Raw genomic sequence first — 21,570 nt, 5'->3', positions numbered from 1 at the left:
ATTGTTTTTTATTTCATCTTCTCGGAATATTTTGCTGACAATATTCTGTAGTACGGGCTTTCTAGTTGTAAATTCTTTAAACTTTTGTTTATCATGGAAGGTTTTTCTTTCATCATCTATCTGATCCTGGGCTTTTCTTGGTTGGTAGGCTTTTGATGGCATTTTCTATTTCATTACTTGAAATTGATCTATTTAAATCATGTATGATCTCATCCTAAGTTTGGGTAAGTCATATGTCTCAAGAAATTTGTTGATGTCTTTGATATTTCCTATTTTATTAGAGTATAAATTTTCAAAATAGTTTCTAATTATTTTCTGTATTTCAGATGTGTCTGTTGTGATGTTTCCTTCTTCATCTTGTATTTTAGTAATTTGAGTTTTCTGTCTTTTTCTCTTCATTAGCATGGCAAAGGATTTATCTATTTTATCTATCTTTTCAAGGAACCAACTTTTTGTTTTGTCAGTTTTTTCAATTGTTACTGTGGTTTCAATTCATTAATTTCAGGTCTTATTTTAATTATTTCTTGTCTTCTTCTGCTTTTGGTGTTGATTTGCTCTTCTTTTTCTAGGGCTTTGAGATAAAGTTTTAGGTCATTTACTTGTTGACTTCTTATTCTTTTAATGAATTCATTCTATGCAATAAACTTCCCTCCTAATACTGCCTTCATAGTGCCCCAGAGATTTTGCTATGTTGTATCAGTGTTCTCATTTACCTCTAAGAGTTTTTTTATTTCATCCTTGATTTCTTCTACTATCCATACATCATTCAATTGTGTTTTATTTAGTTTACGCTTGTTACAGTAGCTTTTATTTTTATTTTATCCTTGACTTCTAATTTCATTCCATTGTGGTATGATAGAATGCAGCATATTATCTGTGTTTTTGTTTGTTTGTTTGTTTGTATTTACTAAGAGTTGCTGTTTTGTGGCATAAGATATGGTCTATTTTAGAGAAGGAGCCATGTGCTGCTGAGAAAAAAAGTATATTTGTTCATTGATAGATGAAATATTCTATATGTATCTGTTAAATCTAAATTATTGATTGTATTATTTAGTTCTATAGTTTCTTTACTTAGTTTTTGTTTGGAAGATCTGTCCAGTAGTGAGATAGGTGTGTTAAAGGCACACAGTATTATTGTATTGTGGTTTGTTTGATGTATATAGATGTTCCATTGTTTGGGGCATAAATATTTATAATTGTTATGTCCTGCTTATATATAATTCCCTTAAGAAGTATGAAATGTCCTTCTTTGTCTCTTCTGATTAACTTTGGTTTGAAGTCTACTTTATCTGAAATGAGAATGGAAACCCCCACTTGTTTACACAATCCATATGAGTGACAAGTTTTTCCCGTCCTTTCACCTTCAGCTTTTGAATGGATGTCTTTGCCCATGAGGTGAATCTCTTGAAGACAGCATATTGTTGGGTTTTTCTTTTTAATCCAATCTTGCAGTCTGTCTTTTGATTGATGAGTTTAAGCCGTTAACATTCAAGGTTATTATTGAGATATGATTTGTATTCCCTCTCATTTTGATTTTTTTTCTGGCTTTTGATTTGTCTTAGTTTCTCATTTGGTTGAATGTCACTTTAATGTAGATCCTCCCTTTGCTGGTTTTTACTTTTTTTTTTCACTTCATCCTCATGGAATATTTTGTTGAGAATGCTCTTTAGTGTAGGCTTTCTAGTTGTGAATTCATTTAATTTTTATTTATCATGGAATGTTTTAATTTCATCTTCAAATCTGAAACTTAATTTTGCTGGATATAAAATTCTTGGTTGCATCCATTTTCTTTCAGAGCGTGTAATATATTATTTCAGAACCTCCTAGCTTTGAGGGTCAGGGCTGAGAAATCAGTTGAGATCTGAATTGGTTTCCCCCTATAACATAATTTGATTTTTTTTTTCCTCTCACAGCCTTTACAATTTTATCTTTATTTTGTGTTAGTCATTCTCATTACAATGTGTCTTGATGTGGGTCTGCTGTAATTTGTACTTTTGGGGTACTGTAAGACTCTTGTATTTGATTTTCCATTCCATTCTTTAGGTTTGGGGAATCTTCTGCTATTATATCATTGAAAAGCTTTTGCATTCCTTTGGTCTATATCTCTGCTCCTTCACCTATTCTGATAACTCTTAAACTTGGTCTTTTCATGTTATCCCATAATTCTTAGATGTTCTGTTCATGTTTTTTTTACCATCTTCTCCACATGTTCAACTCTTCTTTCAAGGTTATAAATTTTGTCTTTATTGTCTGAGGTTATATATTCCAAGTGGTCTAATCTGTTGGTGATGCATTCTATTGAATTTATAATTTGGATTACTGTTTCCTTCATTTCAAGGATTTCTGCTTGTTTTTTTTCCACAATCCCATACACTTTATTGAAGTGATCTTTCACTTCCTGTATTTTTTCTTTGATTTTACTCCTTATACTATCCTTTTCTTCACATATCAGTTGAACTATATAAAATCTGAACTCCTTCTTGGACATTTCTTTTACTGTGTTATCAGTGGCTTTTGTTGTTGAAGCATCTTTGTTTGTTTGAGTTGCTTTATTCCCTTGTTTTTTCATGTTGTTACTGTATTTTCCCACTAAAAGTATGGATCCAATGCAAGATAAATTCTATCCTGTAGACCTATCATGTCCCTGAAGGTTTCCAGTGCTTTGCCTTTACTGGTATATATTGTGTGCATTGGGTGGTATCAATACCACCCAATGAACACAATATATAGCCTTAAACCTAATAGTTCCCACTAAGGTGTCTATTGATTTCTCACATTGAACCAAAATAATGAGTTCAATAACTATCTATAGTATAAGCAGAATATTTGTTAAAATGATTTACAATTCCAAATGGTGGATGAGAGAACAGAGCTAGTGTAGTACGCAATATTCCCAATGGAGAAAGGTAAAAATTCACAGGAAGAGTGGAACAGTAGCTGACAGAGATTGGCTGTTGGTTGGAGAAAAGTTGGAAACAAAATCCTAGAAAATATACTAGGGAGAGGAAGAATATGAACAAAGAGAAAAAATTAAAGACATAAGAATACAACAAAATTGCAAAACACCAATCATATATCATTGTCCTCCATAAACTGATGCATAAAAAATTTTTGTTTCAAATATGGTAGAGAGATTAGTGAATCAAAAAATAAAATAAGTCTTGCTGGAAAGTTGAACTGTCTCTGTCAGTGTTCAACAGTTTCTTAGCCTTGTCCCTGGCATCTCTTGGGATCACTAAACCCAGATGATCCCTCATAAACCCAGTTTCTGTCCTACTGATCTGGAATCTAGATACCTCAGGATTGGCCATGTTGCAGTCTCAAGATCTCAATGCTGCTCCTACTTGCAGAGAGACCACTAGGGATACACTCATGCAAAGGAGATGCAGCAGCAAGACAATGACCACCAGTGCTCTCAGCAGGAAGACCCTAGGCACCCCCAAACCTGAGGAACCCCCACATTTGGCCTTCAGGTCCCATCTGGAGTCCCCAGACTGAAGCTCTTGTGGTGGTAAACCTGCTGGCATCCAGGCTCCAGGCCCTGGCTAATGTCCCAAAATGGATACAGTCACATTCAACCAAACCTGGAGTGTTCCCCTAAGCAGTCCTCTAGGCCGTGGTAGCAATGGTAGTGGTGGTGTTGTTGGCATCAGGCAATGGGTCAGCAGTAGCGTGACTGCAGACATAGCTACAATTGCAGCTGTGGGGGCATTGTCTCCAGGCAATCTCCAAGGGTCAGCAGCAGTGTTGGCTTCAGTTGCATTCATGGCAGTGGTTTCTTCTGTGGGAGCAGCACTCAGAAAGAAGACCTCCAGACGATCTCAGGCTGGCAGCAGCAGAATCAGAGGAAGCAGCAATGGCTGCAGCAGTGCAGGCAACAGTTGATTGACAGGAAACCTCCAGTTCAGCAGTAGCGACCACAGAGGTAGTTACAGAATTGCCTCCGAAGTAATGGAGGCTGTGCCCAGAGAAGAGACCTGATGGTACTGCAGCAGGGTCTGTGGCAGCAGCCCAGTCTTTTAATTCTTAAGTCAGGGTTATATCATTTTTATTATATTGTCTTCCTTAACACCCATAAATATATTCTTTAAATGTATTATTAAATGATTTTAAGTATTTTTACACGTAAAATGTTAAAACAAAATGATGAAATTTTAACATTTAGAATTAGATGAACATTAAAAAGTAAGAAATACATAACTCTGGGTTCTTTCTTAGAAAGTAATTGTTACATTATTACATATTTCCTTCCATTATGCATCAGTTTTTTTTCTATATCTCATAAGTGTATTTTTTTATGTTAAGTGATTTTCCTACATGCATTATGGATCAAAACAATTACTTTCCTCTTTTGCTAAATACCATGAATTAATAATGATAATGTTGAACTATATTACAGAATGAACTCATGAGCTTAAAAAACAAATAGAAGAAACTAAAGTAATGGAGAGGCAAATTTGTCATGAGGATGCTGCCGTGGAGAATTCCAGACTTCAATGTGGAAACCCAGAATCTCAAAACAAGTCCTTATATACAGACAATGTGAAGCTTAAGTTTGATATCAAAATCTCCCAAGAAGATTTTCAGGAGCACATGATAAAATATAAGATTTATTATATAAATAAAAGTACATAAAGATAGTTTGGGGAGATAGAAAGCTAATGGTCATTTATGATTGAACTCTGTGAAAAATAAGATCTAGTTAAAAAACTAAAGACAATGAAAGAGGAACTTACGCAAGATCTCCAAAATCCAGGAGGGAACCAAATGACACAAGTACATGTTTGAACTGTTACTTATCAAAACTTTTTCTATTATTCACATTATAAGAATATATTAAATAATACATTTATTATTAAGTTAGTAAAATGCTCTCTATTAACTTTCAGAAACTATTTTCACAATTTTTAAGTACTTCGATAAGTACATGAGTTAGATAACAACTATCTCAAATGTGCAAATGCATAAAGGAAATATTTACACTGTATTTCTAAAAACATATAGTCAAAATCACATTGAACACTTAATCCATTTGTTGCAGAAATTATAATTCAGAAAAAGTTGAATCTGAATTAATAATTGTACCTTAAGCATCTTTGTATTTCTCTTACTATTCTTTTAAGGCCATAAAAAGTGCAAACTTAAAATACATTTTTTTTTGTTAGATAATTAAGTATCCTTTGCATTGTTGTCAGGCAAATGCCACCATAAATACCACTTTCTTTTGTCTTAATTTGGTTTTACTTCTGAGTTTTCAAAATAAGTTAGCTTTGTTTGAATAGCAGTAATTTGTCCAGTATACTTATAAAAGTAATATTCTAATCCAATGTATCAAAATTAAAATTTAATTTATCCAGCTTTCTAAAAATATGGCAACATTGAAAATTGTGGATTTATAGTATTGACCATTCCTTTCTGACTTGTATATTTTAAATTTAATAAATATACAGGAAGATATTTCAAAGCTAAAGAGTGAAATTATAATTGTAAAGGAATCATTGAAAAATGTGTTTTCTTGAAGAAGAAAAGAGGAGACATGAAAAATAAACAAAAGAAATAGAGGTATGTGTTAATGGTTGAGATTTCAATGTTCTATAAGATCATTTCTTAATTTTCTGCTATATTCATGTTTCCATAGTTTACTCTTAATTATCAAAATAGCTAGGGGACAAAAATTATAAAATTCAGTAGATAAATACATATTATTAATAGATAGATAGACCCCTCATTCAAAGATGTTTAAATATGTAAATATATTCAAACAAAGCAAGTACTTCTATTTTAATATATCCTAGAATTCTTTCAGGTCTCATTGCACCAACAGCTTGATACCTGCTTAATGGCAAGACAGCAAAGGTTATAGTCATAGAAGATGACAATTCCTAGACACCAGATACTCCTCAAAATAAAGTGAAACACAATGGAAATTATCCTCATTCTAAATCTCTCTGATTACATATTTGTAATTCTCAAGAGCCATGTTTTTAAAAAGCAAAATGCAAAACCGAAAATGAGACAAATTCTCATCAAATGCTGTGGTACCACCTACAGAATTTTATAGTCAATTATTATTTACATGAATGGAGAACAAATATGGAAAAGAACATGCTTTTAATAGTAAAAATAATTTCCATCATTAAAGCATTAATATGGAAACTAAGAAGATGCATATTTTCACTTGATTATAACTAATTTGACACAATATGAAAAGCATCTGAAGTATTAAAGATAAAAATTCCCACCTTTACATATTCTCTATCAAGAAATACTATGGAAGTACACCATAACAACAGAGAAGACAAGACTCAACTCTTAAATTTCTTATTGAAGCTGGTAAGGTGTAGAACACCTGAAGTTTTAAGCACTATTGGTGTGAGTATATGTTGTTAAAAGCATTTTGGAAAGGAATTTGAGATTACCTAGTACTATTCTTATGCTGAAATGCTTTATCAAGGCACAATTGTCATAAGTCCACAAATTGCAAATGTTTGACTTTTTTATTTTTATGTGTTTTTTTAGTTATATATGACAATAGAATCCATTTTGATATATTTAGACAAGCACGGAATATATCTTATTCTAATTAGGATCCCCGTCTGGTGCATGTACAGGATGATGAGATTCATTATGGTATGTCCATATCTGTACATAGGAAAGTTACATCAGATTCATTCCAGTGTCTTTTCCATTTCCATTTCCATCTCTCCCTCTCTTCACTTCATTCTCCTTTGTCTAATGCAATGAACTTCTTTCTTCCCCATCCCATTATTGTGGGTTAGCATCCACATATCAGATAGAACATTCAACCTTAGGATTTGGGGGATTGACTTATTTCACTTAGCATGATAGTCTCCAGATCCATCCATTTACTGGCAAATGTCATCAAATAATTCTTCTTTATGGAGGAATCACATTCCCTTGGGTATATATACCACAATTTCCTTATCTATTCTTTTTCTAATAAGCTTCTAGGTTGTTTCCATAGCTTAGGTATACTGAAATATGCTGCTCTAAACATTGATGTAACTTGTCACTGTAGTATGTTGAGTTTAACACCTTTGGGTAAAAACTGAAGAATGAACTAGCTAGATCAAATAGTGGTTCCATTCCTAGTTTTTTGAGGAATCTCATCCTGTTTTCTAGAGTGTTTGCATTAATTTGCAGTCCCATCAATAATATATGTGTGTAGCCTTTCCCCCACATCCCACCAACATTTGTTTTTACTTGTATTCTTGATAATTGCCATTCTGGTTGGAGTGAGGTGAAATCTTAGTGTTTCTTGTTTTTGAGTTTCAAAGTGTATTTTAACATTTATTTTCTCTTTGGTTTGCATTTCTCTAATTGCTAGAGATGCTCAACATTTTTTCATATATTTGTTGACTATTTGTATTTATTCTTTTGAGAATTGTCTTTTTAGTGCCTTTGCTCACTTATTGATTGTGTTATTTGAATGTTTTTGTTGTGGTTTTGGTTTTGGTGTCAAGCTGTTTTAGTTCTTTGTGTATCCTCATGTGAAGTGTGGCTGGCAAAGATTTTTCTCCCATTCATAGGCTCTCTCTTTACTCTCTTGATTGTTTCTTTTGCTGTGAAGAAACATTTTTTGTGTGATACCAACCAATTTATTGATTTTTTATTTTACTTCTTGTGCTTTAGGAGTCTTATTAAGGAACTTGATTCCTAAGATGACACGTTGGAGTGTTGGGCCTACATTTTCTTCTAGTAGGTGCAGTGTTTCTGGTCTAATACCTCCTAGGTCTTGATCCACTTTGAATTGAGTTTTGTGCAGGGGAAAGATAGGGATTAAATCTTATTTTACTCCATATGGATTTCCAGTTTGTTTGAGTTGATTTTCATTTTGATTAATGTAAACTTGCATCTGTGTTACCATAATCTAGATCAAGACATAGAACTTTCCCAGCATGTCCAGAAAGTTGTTTTGTGCCCCTTTCATAGCAACTGCAATTTCATCAGCTGAGTTTTGAAAAGAGATTTACTGAGAAATAACTCATGTTCCATTCACCAAAGCATTTAATTAAGTGGCCTTTAGTGTATTTATAGATCCAGGTTACCATCATCCAAATTAATTTTAGGAGTTTTCTTCAACTCAAAAAGAAACCCATTACTTTCTCTATGACTTCTCCATCTGTCCTTGTTTTATACCTAATTTTGTTCCATCTTGCTTTTTCTTCCTTCCTGATAATTCTAAGATTCCTTCTTTTAATTTCCTTTCTCACTAGAAAACTAGTTAATTCATTCTCCTAGGGTAGGTCAGCTGGTGACAAATTCTTTTATTTATTTATTTATTTTATCTGAGAATGTCTATATTTCCCCTTCTTTCCTGAAAAATGTTTTTTCCATATATAGGATATAGAACTGTGGGTTAACAGTTCTTTCCATAGTTGAAAAATATTGTGCTACTGGAACCCTTCTGACTTCCATGATTTCTGATGAGAAATCTCTGTCAGTAGACATTTCTTCCCACACCAGTGCTTGTTTCTTGTTTCTTCAGGATTTTTATGTCTCTGGTTTTCATAAATTTTATTACAACATGTTTAGACATACATCTATTTAACTTTAACTATTGTTGTTCTCTCACCTTTTTGATTTTAAAAGTTTATGTCTTTTGCCAAATTTGGGCTTTTCCATTCATTATTTATTGGAATATTTTTTTCAGTTTCTCTTTGTCTTCTCTTGCAGGACTTGAATGACACAAAAGTTATATCTTTTGTTATAGTCTCATGGGCCCTTGAGGCTCTGTTCCTTTCCCTTTTCAATCTATTTTCTATCTATTGCTCCAACTAAGTAGCTTTTAGTGCTCTTTTTTTCTAGTTTATTAAATTCTCTTGTTACCTCTAGTTACTGTTGAAATCCATAGACATTTTTCATTTTGTTTATTTTATCTTTAGTTCTTTAATTTTTATTTTGGTCTTTTATCTTCTATTCATCTGCCAAGACTTTCTCTTTTTCCACTTTTTCAGGCATGTTTGTAATTGCTTGTTGAAGCATTTTTATGATGATTGATCTAAAATGCTCATCAAGTAATTTTAACTTCTGTGTTATTCTGCTGTTAGTGCATGTTGATTGTCATTTCTTAGTGAGTCTGAGATCTTCCTGGTTTTGGGGATAATGAGTGGTTTTCTATTGAAATCTGGACACGTTGAGTATTATGTTTCAAGATTCTGGATTCTCTAGGTAGTAAAGAAAGTCCACATTCTCCTATTAATGTCTGTTGACACCCACAGAAGGGCAAGGGCTTCTTGTTACTGCTTAAGTGGGGGGTGTTGACTGGGTTCTGGGCCTCTGCTCATAGCACCCTGGCTTACTGTTCCCCAAATAACCTTCACCACACTCTTTGGTCTTTTTACCACCGAGTAGTGGTGAGAGCCCAGACTCTCTGGGCCTCCTCTGACATTTCTAAAGCAAGGAGAGGAATTATCACTTTTGATGAGGGCTCTGCTGATTATCTGATGTGGCTTGCTACTGCCCATCAGGGGCTTGAAATTACTGATTCCACAGTTAGCCCTCCAGTTCCACCCCAGAATCAGGATTTGGGAAGCTTATTATAGTTAGCAATGATAGTTGTTTACACTTTCCACCGAGTCTTCACCAGTGTGAAGAGGTTTTTTGTTGTTGTTTGTTTTGTTTTGTTTTCTCCCTGTGGTATTTGACTTAAGGAGTTATTGACTAAACATTTTGTTTTACTAGGCTACCATTTTCCTCATCTGTTGGCTAGAGAAAGCAGGCTTTCCATGGAACTTTCATTATCTGCCTTCACTGGCATTTCCAGAATATTCTCTAGGATATGTAGGTAAAAAGGAAAACCCATGTTATTCCTTGTGTACTGAGGTCCCTAGGCAGTTTGCTTTCTTCTCTCCAACATTCAGAAACTTCTTATATTTGTATTATACATGATGTCTAGGGGGTTTAGTTGTACTTATCAGGAAAATAGATACATGAAGTAAATCTCTATTTTGCCATAAGCAGTAGTGTAAATTGGTATATTTTTTAAAAGAAGAGGATAAGTTCAAATACCAGAAGATTTTTTATTACTTATTTCTTATTTTGAGTCCTTTTTCCCTGTCCTTTCTGAATATCTGATGGCCTTGGTACAGTTCAAAGGTCATGTTTTGCCTATAAGATGACATTCTTTTTCCTAATTTTTAATGCTTTCAAATATGCATGGTTTTGTGCATTGCATAATTTAGATTTTATGTCAATATTTCTTTTTTATTTTTTGGTTCAGAAAAATTAAAATGGTTTTTAGATTTCAGTGTTTTTTATATTCTGTCAAATAAATATTTTTAGTATTTCTACATCATTCCTAAATGAAAATTTTTTTTTCAAATATTTATCCCAAAATGTCTTTTTATTCCCCTGTCCATTGCCTGTCTTTATATATTTTGGAAGAAGGGAATGGAAGATAAGAGAGAGGAGAATAAAAATAATCTTTGAGTCATTGAGGGAAAAATTGAGGAAGCAAAATACAACGTATACAAACACAAAGATTAAAATACAAAGCATTGAACACAATCACTGATTTTTAGTTCAAAGTCAAAAAAAAAGAAAGAAAAAAGAAAAGTGTTATTTTCCAAATTCAGGAAGAGACTGGAGCATTTCAGACATTTTTAGCAAATAAGGAGTGCTGCAAGCAGTGTTTTGTGATAACACACATTGTGCAAAGCATTGATGGTTTACTCTTGCCTAAATTTTGTACAATCTGAGCTCAAATTTTGAAAGGATGGGGGGAAAGTGATGCACTTTCAGAGCTCCTGGAGATCATGAACAAAGCTTGTATAACTTGAAGATACAACATGTAGCTGTACAGCTGACAAATGCATTCATGTATTAATGTCAGCTGCAGAATGACTACATCTAGACGCCAGTCCTATGAGAAAACCCCAGAGAAACAAGGGAGAAAAGGTGACCTAAAAGGCACCATAAGATTTGTTCCAGTAGACAGCTAGAAAATATGGTAACAAATTATTCCATTTTGTAGAAAGTAGAACAAATGTTAAGCATTATTATTTCTTGATATCCTGTACTTATCAAGCACTTTATTTCTAACTCATTTAAATCCTCATATCTTACAGAATTTCAAAAAATTTAAATAATGCATACAAAGTCATACAGCTAAACATAAGTGACAGAGCAACATATGAATTCAGATCTGTTTGGATTCTTTTTCTCCCAAGTTTACTTAAAAATGTTTTTTATTTCTAGGAATACATTCTTCTTGTTAAAAATTAAATATTAGAGGTAAGTCTATAGTTCCTTAAAAACGACTTCCTTTCCCATTACTCTTTTTCATCACCCTCCCCTCTTTTTAGTGTACACACACAAACATATACCTTCAGCACCATCCTATGGGTAGGAGATTATATAAATGTGTGTGTGTGTATATATATTTATATCTATATTTTTTTGCCACTGATTAACTTAAGAATTTCTCTTGTAGATTTTTTCTAATTTTTTTTTAATTTTCTTTTATTGCTGAGTAATATTCCATTGTGTGAATATTTAAACAGTTTCCAAGTTTTCTTTATTAAGAGTTGTATTTTTCATTATTAATGTTGAGTGAATAAAACAGTATACACATTATTTTCACCAAAAATTAGAATTATAGTCATAATGGTTACATAGTCTAAGCTCTTTCTGTTATTTAAATTTTTATTCCATTGTCCCAGATATGGAACACCTAGAAAAATTTACATTGAGCAATAAATAATAGCACTTATGATAACTCTGAAATAATGTCTGAATACTTACTATGTTTGCAGAATTGAAAATTTGGGAGCTAATGACTTAATACTTGCTCTTAATGAAGACGAAAATAATATCTTGAATTTGAAATAATTTTATTCTGTTTTATAGATTCTTAGTCCTTTCTTGTGAAATTGATTGGGTGAATATCAAAATTAGTCAATATTAATATGGGGAATTTCATATATCCATATTAATTTCTTTCAAATCCTTGCCGGTAACTTGAACTTTATGTGCCTACGTGATAAAATTCCCAAGGAGCACAGTTAGGAAACAATAGTAAGAATGCTGATGAGCTGAGTAAAGTCTCAAAGTTCAGGATGATCCACCAGTCATTTAACTGTTCGAACAAAACACAACACTTTCAGAGGAAAATAACAAAATCCAGAGTTTACAATTCTGGTTATACACAAGGTTTAATTAGTATTCCAATAGTACTAGATAAGTTAAGAAACTGAAAAATATTACCCATAGATACGAAAATAATAAAATAATCACTAGAGCACTATTTGACTCAGAAATTGTTAAAGAATGAATACAGGTAAAGACAGATATATTGATGGATATAAGGGGTAAAATTAAGAATGAAAATATAAGCACTGAAAAATAATATGTTGAAATAAGTATTTTCTTTCCTTGAATTATTTGAAAGTCAATAGATGCTTCAGAATGTATTTTGAATTTTATAACCTACACACAGTAAGAGATATCTAAAAGTCTTTTCATTATAGAGTGCTTATATTTATATGAACTGGTATAATTTTAATTGAAGACAGATTGTGATATTTTAAGGGTTCACATTAAAATTCCTATAGTGACTTTTTAAAATGACTTTTTGTTTTACTTTGACTTTTATTTGATACATAATAATTACCCCTATACAGGGTAAAATGTGATGTGTTAGTTCATGCATACATTTTTAATGATCAAATCATGGTGATTACACATTTAACATTTATTCATGATATGAACATTCAAAATCCTCTCTTCTAGCTATTTTTAAACATACAGTGTATGTCATTAACTGTAGTCATCCTACACATTACTGTACAATACTGCACAATAGAACACCAGAACTTATTCCTCCTAACTATAACATTGTACATATTGACTAACCTTTCCCCACCACCCCTCTCACTTTTCCCAGTCTCCAGTCACCACGATTATACTCTCAACTTCTATGAGGTCAATTCTTTCAGATTACACATGAGTGAGATCGTGCAATATTTATCTTTCTATGCCTGGTTCATTTCACTTAATGTCCTTTGGGTTCATGCATATGGTTGCAAATGGCAGGATTTCATCCTTTTTGTGGAAGCAAAGAACTTCATTGGATATATATTCAAATTTTCTTTATTAATTCATACATTGACGGATAGTTAGGTTGATTCCATATCTTGGCTATTGTTAATTGTACCTAGAGCAACTTATTTTTAAAAACATGGATATAGGCATAGCAAAATGGATATGGATATAGGCATAGCAAAACAGACAAAGGAAGAATCAGATGGAACAATAAAAAATACTTTATTAACTCAAAGAAGACAGAAAAAAGGAGTAAAATGAAATAATGAAAGAAACTAATAGAAGACAAAATTAAGATGGTGTGTTAAACCCCTCAAAACCAATATTTATGTCATATGTAAATAGACTAAACCCTCCAACTACTAAACCCTCCAAATAAACCCTCCAAAAATCCAGACTGAAACTTCTCCAATTAAAAGGGAGAAGTTTCAGTCTGGATTTTAAGAAATGAATTGCAAGCATAACCTCATAACCTCTTCAAAAAAGATGCACTTGTAATATAAAGGCACAGGATAGACTGAAAGTAAAAAATAAACTATAAAGCTACCAATCCTAAGAAACCTGGTGTGACTGTGTTAGTATCAAATCAATTGCAAGATATGAACTATGAGTTCAAGAGAGTTGGTAAATTCACCAAGAAGTCACACAATGCTAAAGGTGTATTCACAGTCTAATAACAGAGCTGGAAAATACATAAGCAAAAACTTCGTAAAATTAAAGAAAAAAAAAGAAAAACCTATAATAATACTAAGAGATCTTTACCTTTTGAATAATTGTGTGTGTGTGTGTGTGTCTGTGTGTGTGTGTGTGTAAGTACCAGGAATTGAATTCAGGATCATTCAACCACTAAGCCATATTCCCAGCCCTATTTTGTATTTTATTTAGAGCAGGGTCTCACCAAGTTGCTTAGTGCCTTGTGGTTGCTGAGATTGGCTTTGAACTTTTGTTTCAGAAACAGCAAAAATAAAAATTCAACCCATTTATAGTAATGACTCTCAGAAAATTAAGAATATAATGAATCTTCCTCATCACACTTATTCAACATACTGTAATCCTAATCAGTGTTACAAGGAAAGAAAAAAAAATAAAGTTATAAAGACCTGAATGAGAGAATTAAAATATCATTATTCACATACAGCATAATGCTTTAAATAGAAAATCCTAAGGAATCTGCAAATGATTATTAGAAATTAATAAGTGAAGTCAGTAAATTAGGAATTATACCTTAATATTAAAACGTTAGCATATACCTATGATACATCATACCAATTCCTCTCCTAGCTGTTTCCTTAAGAAAAAAATATAAACATACCTTAAAATTTTTTGTATGGTCTTATAGCAGCTCTATTCTTAATACCTCCCAAATAGAAACATCCAAAATGCCCCTAAAAAGGAGAGGATAAATAAGTTGTACCATATTCATATATAGAATACACATATGCTATATATATTATACTACAATGAGCTATGGATACACACGTTATGGGTGTTTAAATTTGAAAGAAATCATTGAACTTCACACTTAAATCTCTGTGCATTTATAGCTCCATAAAAACATTTAGTTGTACTTTTTTGATTTGACATCTGAAACAGAGATGTTAAATGATATGTTCAAATAATAGCAAAACTTACATTTTTTAAGTGCAGCATTTTCTCCATCGTAAATAATGACATTGTGTGTATGACATATATGGAGAAATTTTAAACAACATAAATTTCAGCCATATATTTCTTGTAACATTCTATGAAGTAGTGTAACAATTCCATTAACTTATAGGACTTAAAGTAGTGCAATTTTTGATTTACAAGAACTGCCTTGTTTTATTCATTTACTTGTTAATTCATTCAACACATTTGTTGAGTGATTACCACATGCCAATTACTCTCTTAGGTTCTGATGATAGAGTAGTGGAAAAAAATTAATAAAAATCTCTTTCCTCATGGAAACTGCACTGTAGTTGGAGAGATAGGCATAAATAAGATATACAAAGCATTTTAGATAAGAATAGGATTAAGGACAAAAATATGGAGAAGGTCTCTTGAGGGAATATCCTGAAATATGTGAAGGAGATAGGTATATAAACATCTAAGGAAGAGCTTTTTAGGCAAAAGGAAAGGTAAGTGCAAAGATTTAAATTGGGAATGTGCCTGGGCTCGGGGCATAGAAGCAAAGTGTGTCCAGAGTAGAGCAAATGAAGACCAAATTAATAGGAAATGAGATTGGAGTGTTATTCAAGTTATATCCATTCTTGTTCATTGTTTTTAGTGTGTTTTGTGAGTACCACACCTATTTCTATTGGTTTTATTTCTGCTTGGCTGGCAACAATAACTAAGTAAAAGTAACCATCCATGTCCCAGGAGCAAAAGCTTTTTCTTTTTTTCTTTTTTTAGTTGTAGATGGACACAATACCTTTTCTTTCTATTTATTTATTTTATGTGGTGCTGAGGATCAAATCCAATGCCTCTCATGTGCTAGGCAAGCACTCTACCACTGAGCTACAACCCCAGCCACCATAAAGGATTTTTCTCTATTGAACCTCTATATCCTAAGCAGCTTAATGCTAATCAAGTTTTAATTTTAGGACACATATCAAAATCACAATGCTACCTGTAGAGGCTCAGCAAATGACTGGCCTCTAAGAAAGCTCACAAGGTGACCTTTGCTTCATGAAATCACCTCAGCCAAAACTGCTTTTTAGCCTTGTAAACTAGAAATGTAAACTTGTTAGTGTCTCAGTCAGGTAGTCATGGAGAGATGCTGATATAGTTTGCAAGTAACTGACATATAAAACTCAAATGCCAGTTTATTAATTTATAACAATAAATCTTTCAAGGAAACCAGTCACCTAAGTCAGTGATCAGTGCTGCTTCTTCCTGTAGGGAAACTATGGCTTTGGAAGCCACTTTATCACAAGATTGGGTTGTGATCATGGTAACTGAGTCAGTCATCTAAGTGTGAGTGTTCTTAACCTCTGGCTCTGTGTGCTTAAGCTGCCAATCTCCAACACAAAGCTATACTTGTCAAATAGGACCAGGACAGAACTTCCGACACATATTCCTTACTGTCTATTTTTGTAATACCCTTTTTATGAAACTCTCCCAAAGATATATTCTTCCTTTAGATGTATTAACGCCTTATTTAAGTCTGACTATGGTTAGTAATCTAGAGTTCCACTAATGTGACTCTGCACATTTTTACTCTGAACCATTGTAAATTAATTCATAGCTTAATTATTGGAGGATAATTTTAAAAGTGGACCAATTTGCAACTGACCAAATTTACTAACCAAAAATTTGCTCTAGATATCTTATTACTATTAATACATCTGATAAAGATGAATGTGAGCATATTCAGTGACATGTTTTTATTAATATATATATATATATAGAGAGAGAGAGAATGGATATGGTATGTGTAAATGGATACATATCCTCTTGAATATATTCAATGTATTTAAAACTTCTTTTGGCTATAGTTTCATTATCAACATATTTTAAAATTATACTAATTTATTTCTAATATTTTAAGAGTGTTTTATTTTTTGCCCATAGATCAACAAGACTAGTTCACCAGTTGGAATAAATTATCTACATTTGCAGAAATAACAAAAACTGAAAACTTAAAAAGATATAAAGTTCATAGCAATTTTTGTGAAATATTAGTTGACACATTCTCACTTTGTTTTTATAGCAGTATTTTTAAATGCTTAGATTGTTTCTGTCCCAGTTTCTTCGCTCCTGCTGCAGAACTGCATTTCAACATAACTGGTTTCCTCTGTAATTGTGTGTTTTATTTTATGAATTTAACAAAACATTCTGCCAAGGAGTCCATAATTTTCATTATGTTGTCAAAAGGACTCAAGGAAAAATCAAGGTAAAGAACTCCTGGGCTAAGGGAAAGGTGGGAAAGAGAGAGGGAACCAAAGAGGAGATTCAGCAGATAGCCTGATCTGGTCCTAGGAGGAAGATAAAATGAGGGATAGAGAAAATGGCTCATGGTCCTAAGTCCTCAGAAACTAAGAAGCGTGGCTCCTATATGGTTTTGCCAAATCAGTTATTTTAATACATTTGTAAATTAACATTTTGACAACTTGATGGTTCTTTGAATTGACCAAAAAAACACCTTCCTGACTTGCTAGAGCACCTCTAAAATATATATGAAATGGATAGCTTTCTTAGGTCTTTTGTTTCTTTCATTGTATTGGTTCATGTAAAAATAGATGTTTTGCTATAATGAGATATCTGATGACAGGCATGACCAAAAAAGGCAATATAACAATAACAAGGATTTAAAGAAATTAGAAGCTTCACACATTACTCTTAGGGATGTAAATTGTGTAGTCATTTTGGAAAATAGGCACTTCTTCAAATGAATAAACATAGTTATCATATGCATCAGTCAGCTTTTCAATGCTGTGACTAAAAAATCCAATAAGGACAACTTAGAGGAGGAAAAGTTTATTTTGGGTTCACACTTTCAGAGTTTCAATCCATAGTCAGTGGACTCCAGGGTTGGGGGCATAAGAAAGGGCAGAACGTCATGGTAAAAGGGCATGGCAGAGGACTGCTGCTCAGCTCACGGCATCGAGAAAGCAGAGAGTGGGGAGCCAGGGACAAAATATAATCCCCAAGGGCGTGCCCCAGTCACATGCTCTAGTCCTACTTCCCTCAGTCACACCCCACCTGTCTACAGTTACCACCCCATAGTCCATTCAAATTATTAATCCAAATGGGTTAATCCACTGATTAAGTTACAGCTCTCAAAATGTAATCATTTCATTTCGCCACTCAACATTCCTGAATTGCCTAACATCATGTACTTTTCAGGGCACACTGCATATTATATATATGTTGGTAATATGGTGTTATCAAGTCATAAGGTCATGTTACCTATTAATTCTCCTATTCATATGCCCATGAAAGTCAAAAACATGCACAGGAACTCTTACATGTAAATGTTCATAGCAGCATGATTCATAATAGCTAAAAAGTGGAAACAACTCAAACATCCCTCAAGTGATAAAGTGGATAAATAAAATGTGGTAGTTTATATAATGGTCTATTATTTGACAGTATAAAGAATGAAGTACTAATGCATACTACACCATAGACGACCCTTGACACATTATACTAAGTGAAAGAATTCAGTCACAAAAAACAACATATGTTTCCATTATAATGAAATGTAGTCAATTGTGTAAAAATAGAAAGTAGATTAGTGGGGATACTAATTAATTAGTGGGGTATTTTGGACTAGAGAGAGAGGAGAGAAGGGAGGGGAAGTGGCATGGTAGTAGGAATGATAGTAGAATGAATTGGACATTATTACCATATGTGCATATATAATACAGACCTATGTAACTTTACAATATATACAACCAGACGAATGAGAAATTATACTCCATTTATGTATGATGTGTCAAAATTTGTTCTATTCATGTATAACTAATTAGAACAAATAAAAGTATATTAAAAATCATTGAATTATACACTTCAAAGGATGGATTATATGGTTGTAAAAAATAAAGATGTGTGTTCCTTGTATAGTTAACATTGACATTGGGAATTTTGACCTTTTTATTTTTTTATGAAAGGACACCAACGATCTTCCAAATTTTCATTGTGCTTTATTGCCTTGGGTGTTATCATTGTCTGGTTCAGCATAAATACTGATTCACTTAATAGTAAAAAATAAACTATGTTATCTCTTAGAGCTTTAGATGGATGTATGGGTCTATTTCAGTGAACCACTGGATATGAGAAATGGAATCCTTTCTATTAACTGATGGCAAAAAAAAAAAAAACAGCAGAGGTTCAGGAGATCCTTTCCATAATGTGAGCAGGTAGCATTTCTGGACAGAAAACGAAAGTGAGGTAGAGAAAATTTTGATTGGTCACTGCTTAATGTTGGCCTCATTTGAACAAGTTCTGATCAAGTGGAAGCCTGTGATTGACTGAAGCATGGCTACAGTAATTGTCTGATACTCAGCTATTTGTTACAAAAGTATACTCCTATGTTAAATTTTCTATTAGTCAGCTTTTCATCACTGTGACCAAAATATCTGACAAGAACAACTTTGAGGAAGAAAAATTTATTTTGGCTCACAGTTATAGAGGTCTCTGTCTATGGTCCTCTGACTCCAATGCAGAAACATGACAGAAAGACCTTGTGGAGAAAACCTGCACAACTCATGGCAGAGAGAGAGAGAGAGAGAGAGAGAGAGAGAGGGAGGGGGGGGGAGAGAGAGAGAGAGAGAGAGAGAGATCCACCAGGAGAAGAGAAGAGGGGGCCAGGGAGTAGAAAAACCCTCCAACTAGGTCCCACCTCCCAGTAATACATTTAGTATCAATGGATTAATCCACTGATGAAATCAAAGCCCTCAGGATCCAATATTGCCTAAAAGTAAAAGCCTCACCTCTGAACCTTATTGCATTGGGAACCAGGCTTTCAGCACAAAGTTTTGTTTTGTTTTGTTTTGTTTTTGAGGGGTGAACATTCCAGATCCAAACCATTACACATACTATCTTCAGTTGCAGTTCAGAAAAGAGAGTGAGCCTCAGAATGAATTTAGTTTAATTTAATACTGGGTAGCTGCCTTGAGAAACAGAACGTATTTCATTAAGGATACTTCACTTGGGTTCAATTCTCAAACACCATCAGCACTTGCTAGCTATGAAAGCTTGGACCAATGACTCTTTGATCTTTGGTCCCTTCATGAAAAATGAAGATAATAATACTCCCATCATAAGGTGTTCTGAGAATTTAATTATATGCAGAAAGCTCTTGGCACAGCATCTAACTTGTAATAAGTATTGAATAAATAGTTATTCACACAATTACTGTTTATATTTATTATCATTATTATTTACAACAGTTTCTAATCAAATGCTTTCCTCTTAGAGTGGGCAAAAGATCTTTCTTGGCTGTTGACTCTTCTTCTCAAGCCCTGTTGATGTGTACTGTCCTCTTCACAGATACGACATAAAAGATATGATGCAATTCTTAAGCGTTTACATTGTCAGTTGAACAAGGTTCAGTCAAATAGAAGATAATGGCGATGGAACATTCAACAGCTGGAAAAAACTGCAGCTGAACTAAGATAATGTGTTTGAAAAAAAGAGTGACATTGCCATCGGACAATGTGGAACACAGACCATGACAACAAAGCTTTGGGGACAGAATTTTAAGAAAACCCTTTGGTTGCTTAACAACCAGCATCCACTGGCAGAGGCCTGTCTTAATGACAGATATATTTTATCTTTTTTGAATCAGTTATCTGTTGTTTAAAGTATTTTCCAACCTTATAACAGGTGGCACTAGATAGGCAAAAGCAATGCTTACAAGAAAATAGTGGAAGAACCTGTGTGAACATTTCAAGTGTGTATAATACATTATGCTTACATTTTAACAATGTTGAATTCACTGTGCTACAAAGTAAAAACTTAGAAGAAGAGAAACAATAGAATTTTCAATAATTTAAATTGTTGAGATAGTAAAAATGGTTGTTTTCAAACTTTTTTGGATCATTCTTTTTACTACTGCCTTCATATTAGCCCACAAATATTAATATACACAATAATGTTGTTATATGTTTAATGCTCCAGATATTTCACTCAGATTTGTCTTTTAGAAGGTATCAATCATTTTTATTTCTTATTAAATAACATATTTTAGAGTATTGCAATATGTAATATTTTTGTTCCTTTTTCTGGCTATAAATTCTTTATTTCTACTGTGACTAAATTAGTTACAACATCATGTAAGGCAAACATACAAGCAAGTTCTTGAAAGAAGTTAACTGGTATAGACAAATATATTTTTATTCTCCTAGAAAAGCAAATATTATGTCCATGGTAATAGATCAAATGTTAACTTTTTCTTTTAAAATAAAGGTGCTCCCTTTCATGGCTCCATTGAGTCAAATACTTGGTAGCAAAAACAAAATATTAATTATTGCTGAGACTGTTTTAAATATTCACTTGTAGGACAAAATGATTTCAAAGCAACATCAACAACACATTTAAAATCCTTTTTCTCCTCACCTTTCTATATGCCTGAGATTCAATAAAAGTATAGTTGATACAAAACCTGATATAAATAATCTCATTATGTCTGACATTAATAGTCTTATCATGGCTTAGCATGGCTTACTATGGTTAACACTTCAAATGGCTTATCCTGTAACATAATCAGCTTTGGACCATGACTCATAAACACAGCTACAAATGAAAATAGTTGAACCTACAGATTGTAGAGAGTACCCACTAAGCTAAGCTGGAGATGAGGCAGAAACAGATGCTGATCATATAAATATATTTTAATATAATTTGTAGGTTAAGAATTCTTATATTGACACTTCACAATTTTAACTATAGCTTATGGAAAGAAAAATTTTCTAAACTTTAAGTTTATAATGAGATTCAAAATATTTATACATAATAAATAATACCTTATATAGTTTCAGGAATATCCAGTGTCTAAGAAGTGACTGCACTAGGTGAAAG

The 21,570-nt window shown here is 32.9% G+C and overlaps 1 protein-coding gene across 1 annotated transcript; it reads left to right on the top strand.

Annotated features, from left to right (window-relative positions):
* Positions 1-3,951: 3,951 nt before the first annotated feature.
* LOC143411417 (coiled-coil domain-containing protein 122) lies at positions 3,952-20,178 on the top strand. The gene is given in 5 exon segments (XM_077110681.1): positions 3,952-3,960; positions 4,414-4,782; positions 5,451-5,500; positions 5,502-5,562; positions 20,041-20,178. Coding segments are annotated over 5 exon segments (627 nt in total).
* Positions 20,179-21,570: the final 1,392 nt, after the last annotated feature.

Source organism: Callospermophilus lateralis, chromosome 12, assembly GCF_048772815.1.
Source record: "Callospermophilus lateralis isolate mCalLat2 chromosome 12, mCalLat2.hap1, whole genome shotgun sequence".
Taxonomy (NCBI): Eukaryota; Metazoa; Chordata; class Mammalia; order Rodentia; family Sciuridae; genus Callospermophilus; species Callospermophilus lateralis.
This window is presented reverse-complemented; position numbering and strand designations above follow the sequence as displayed.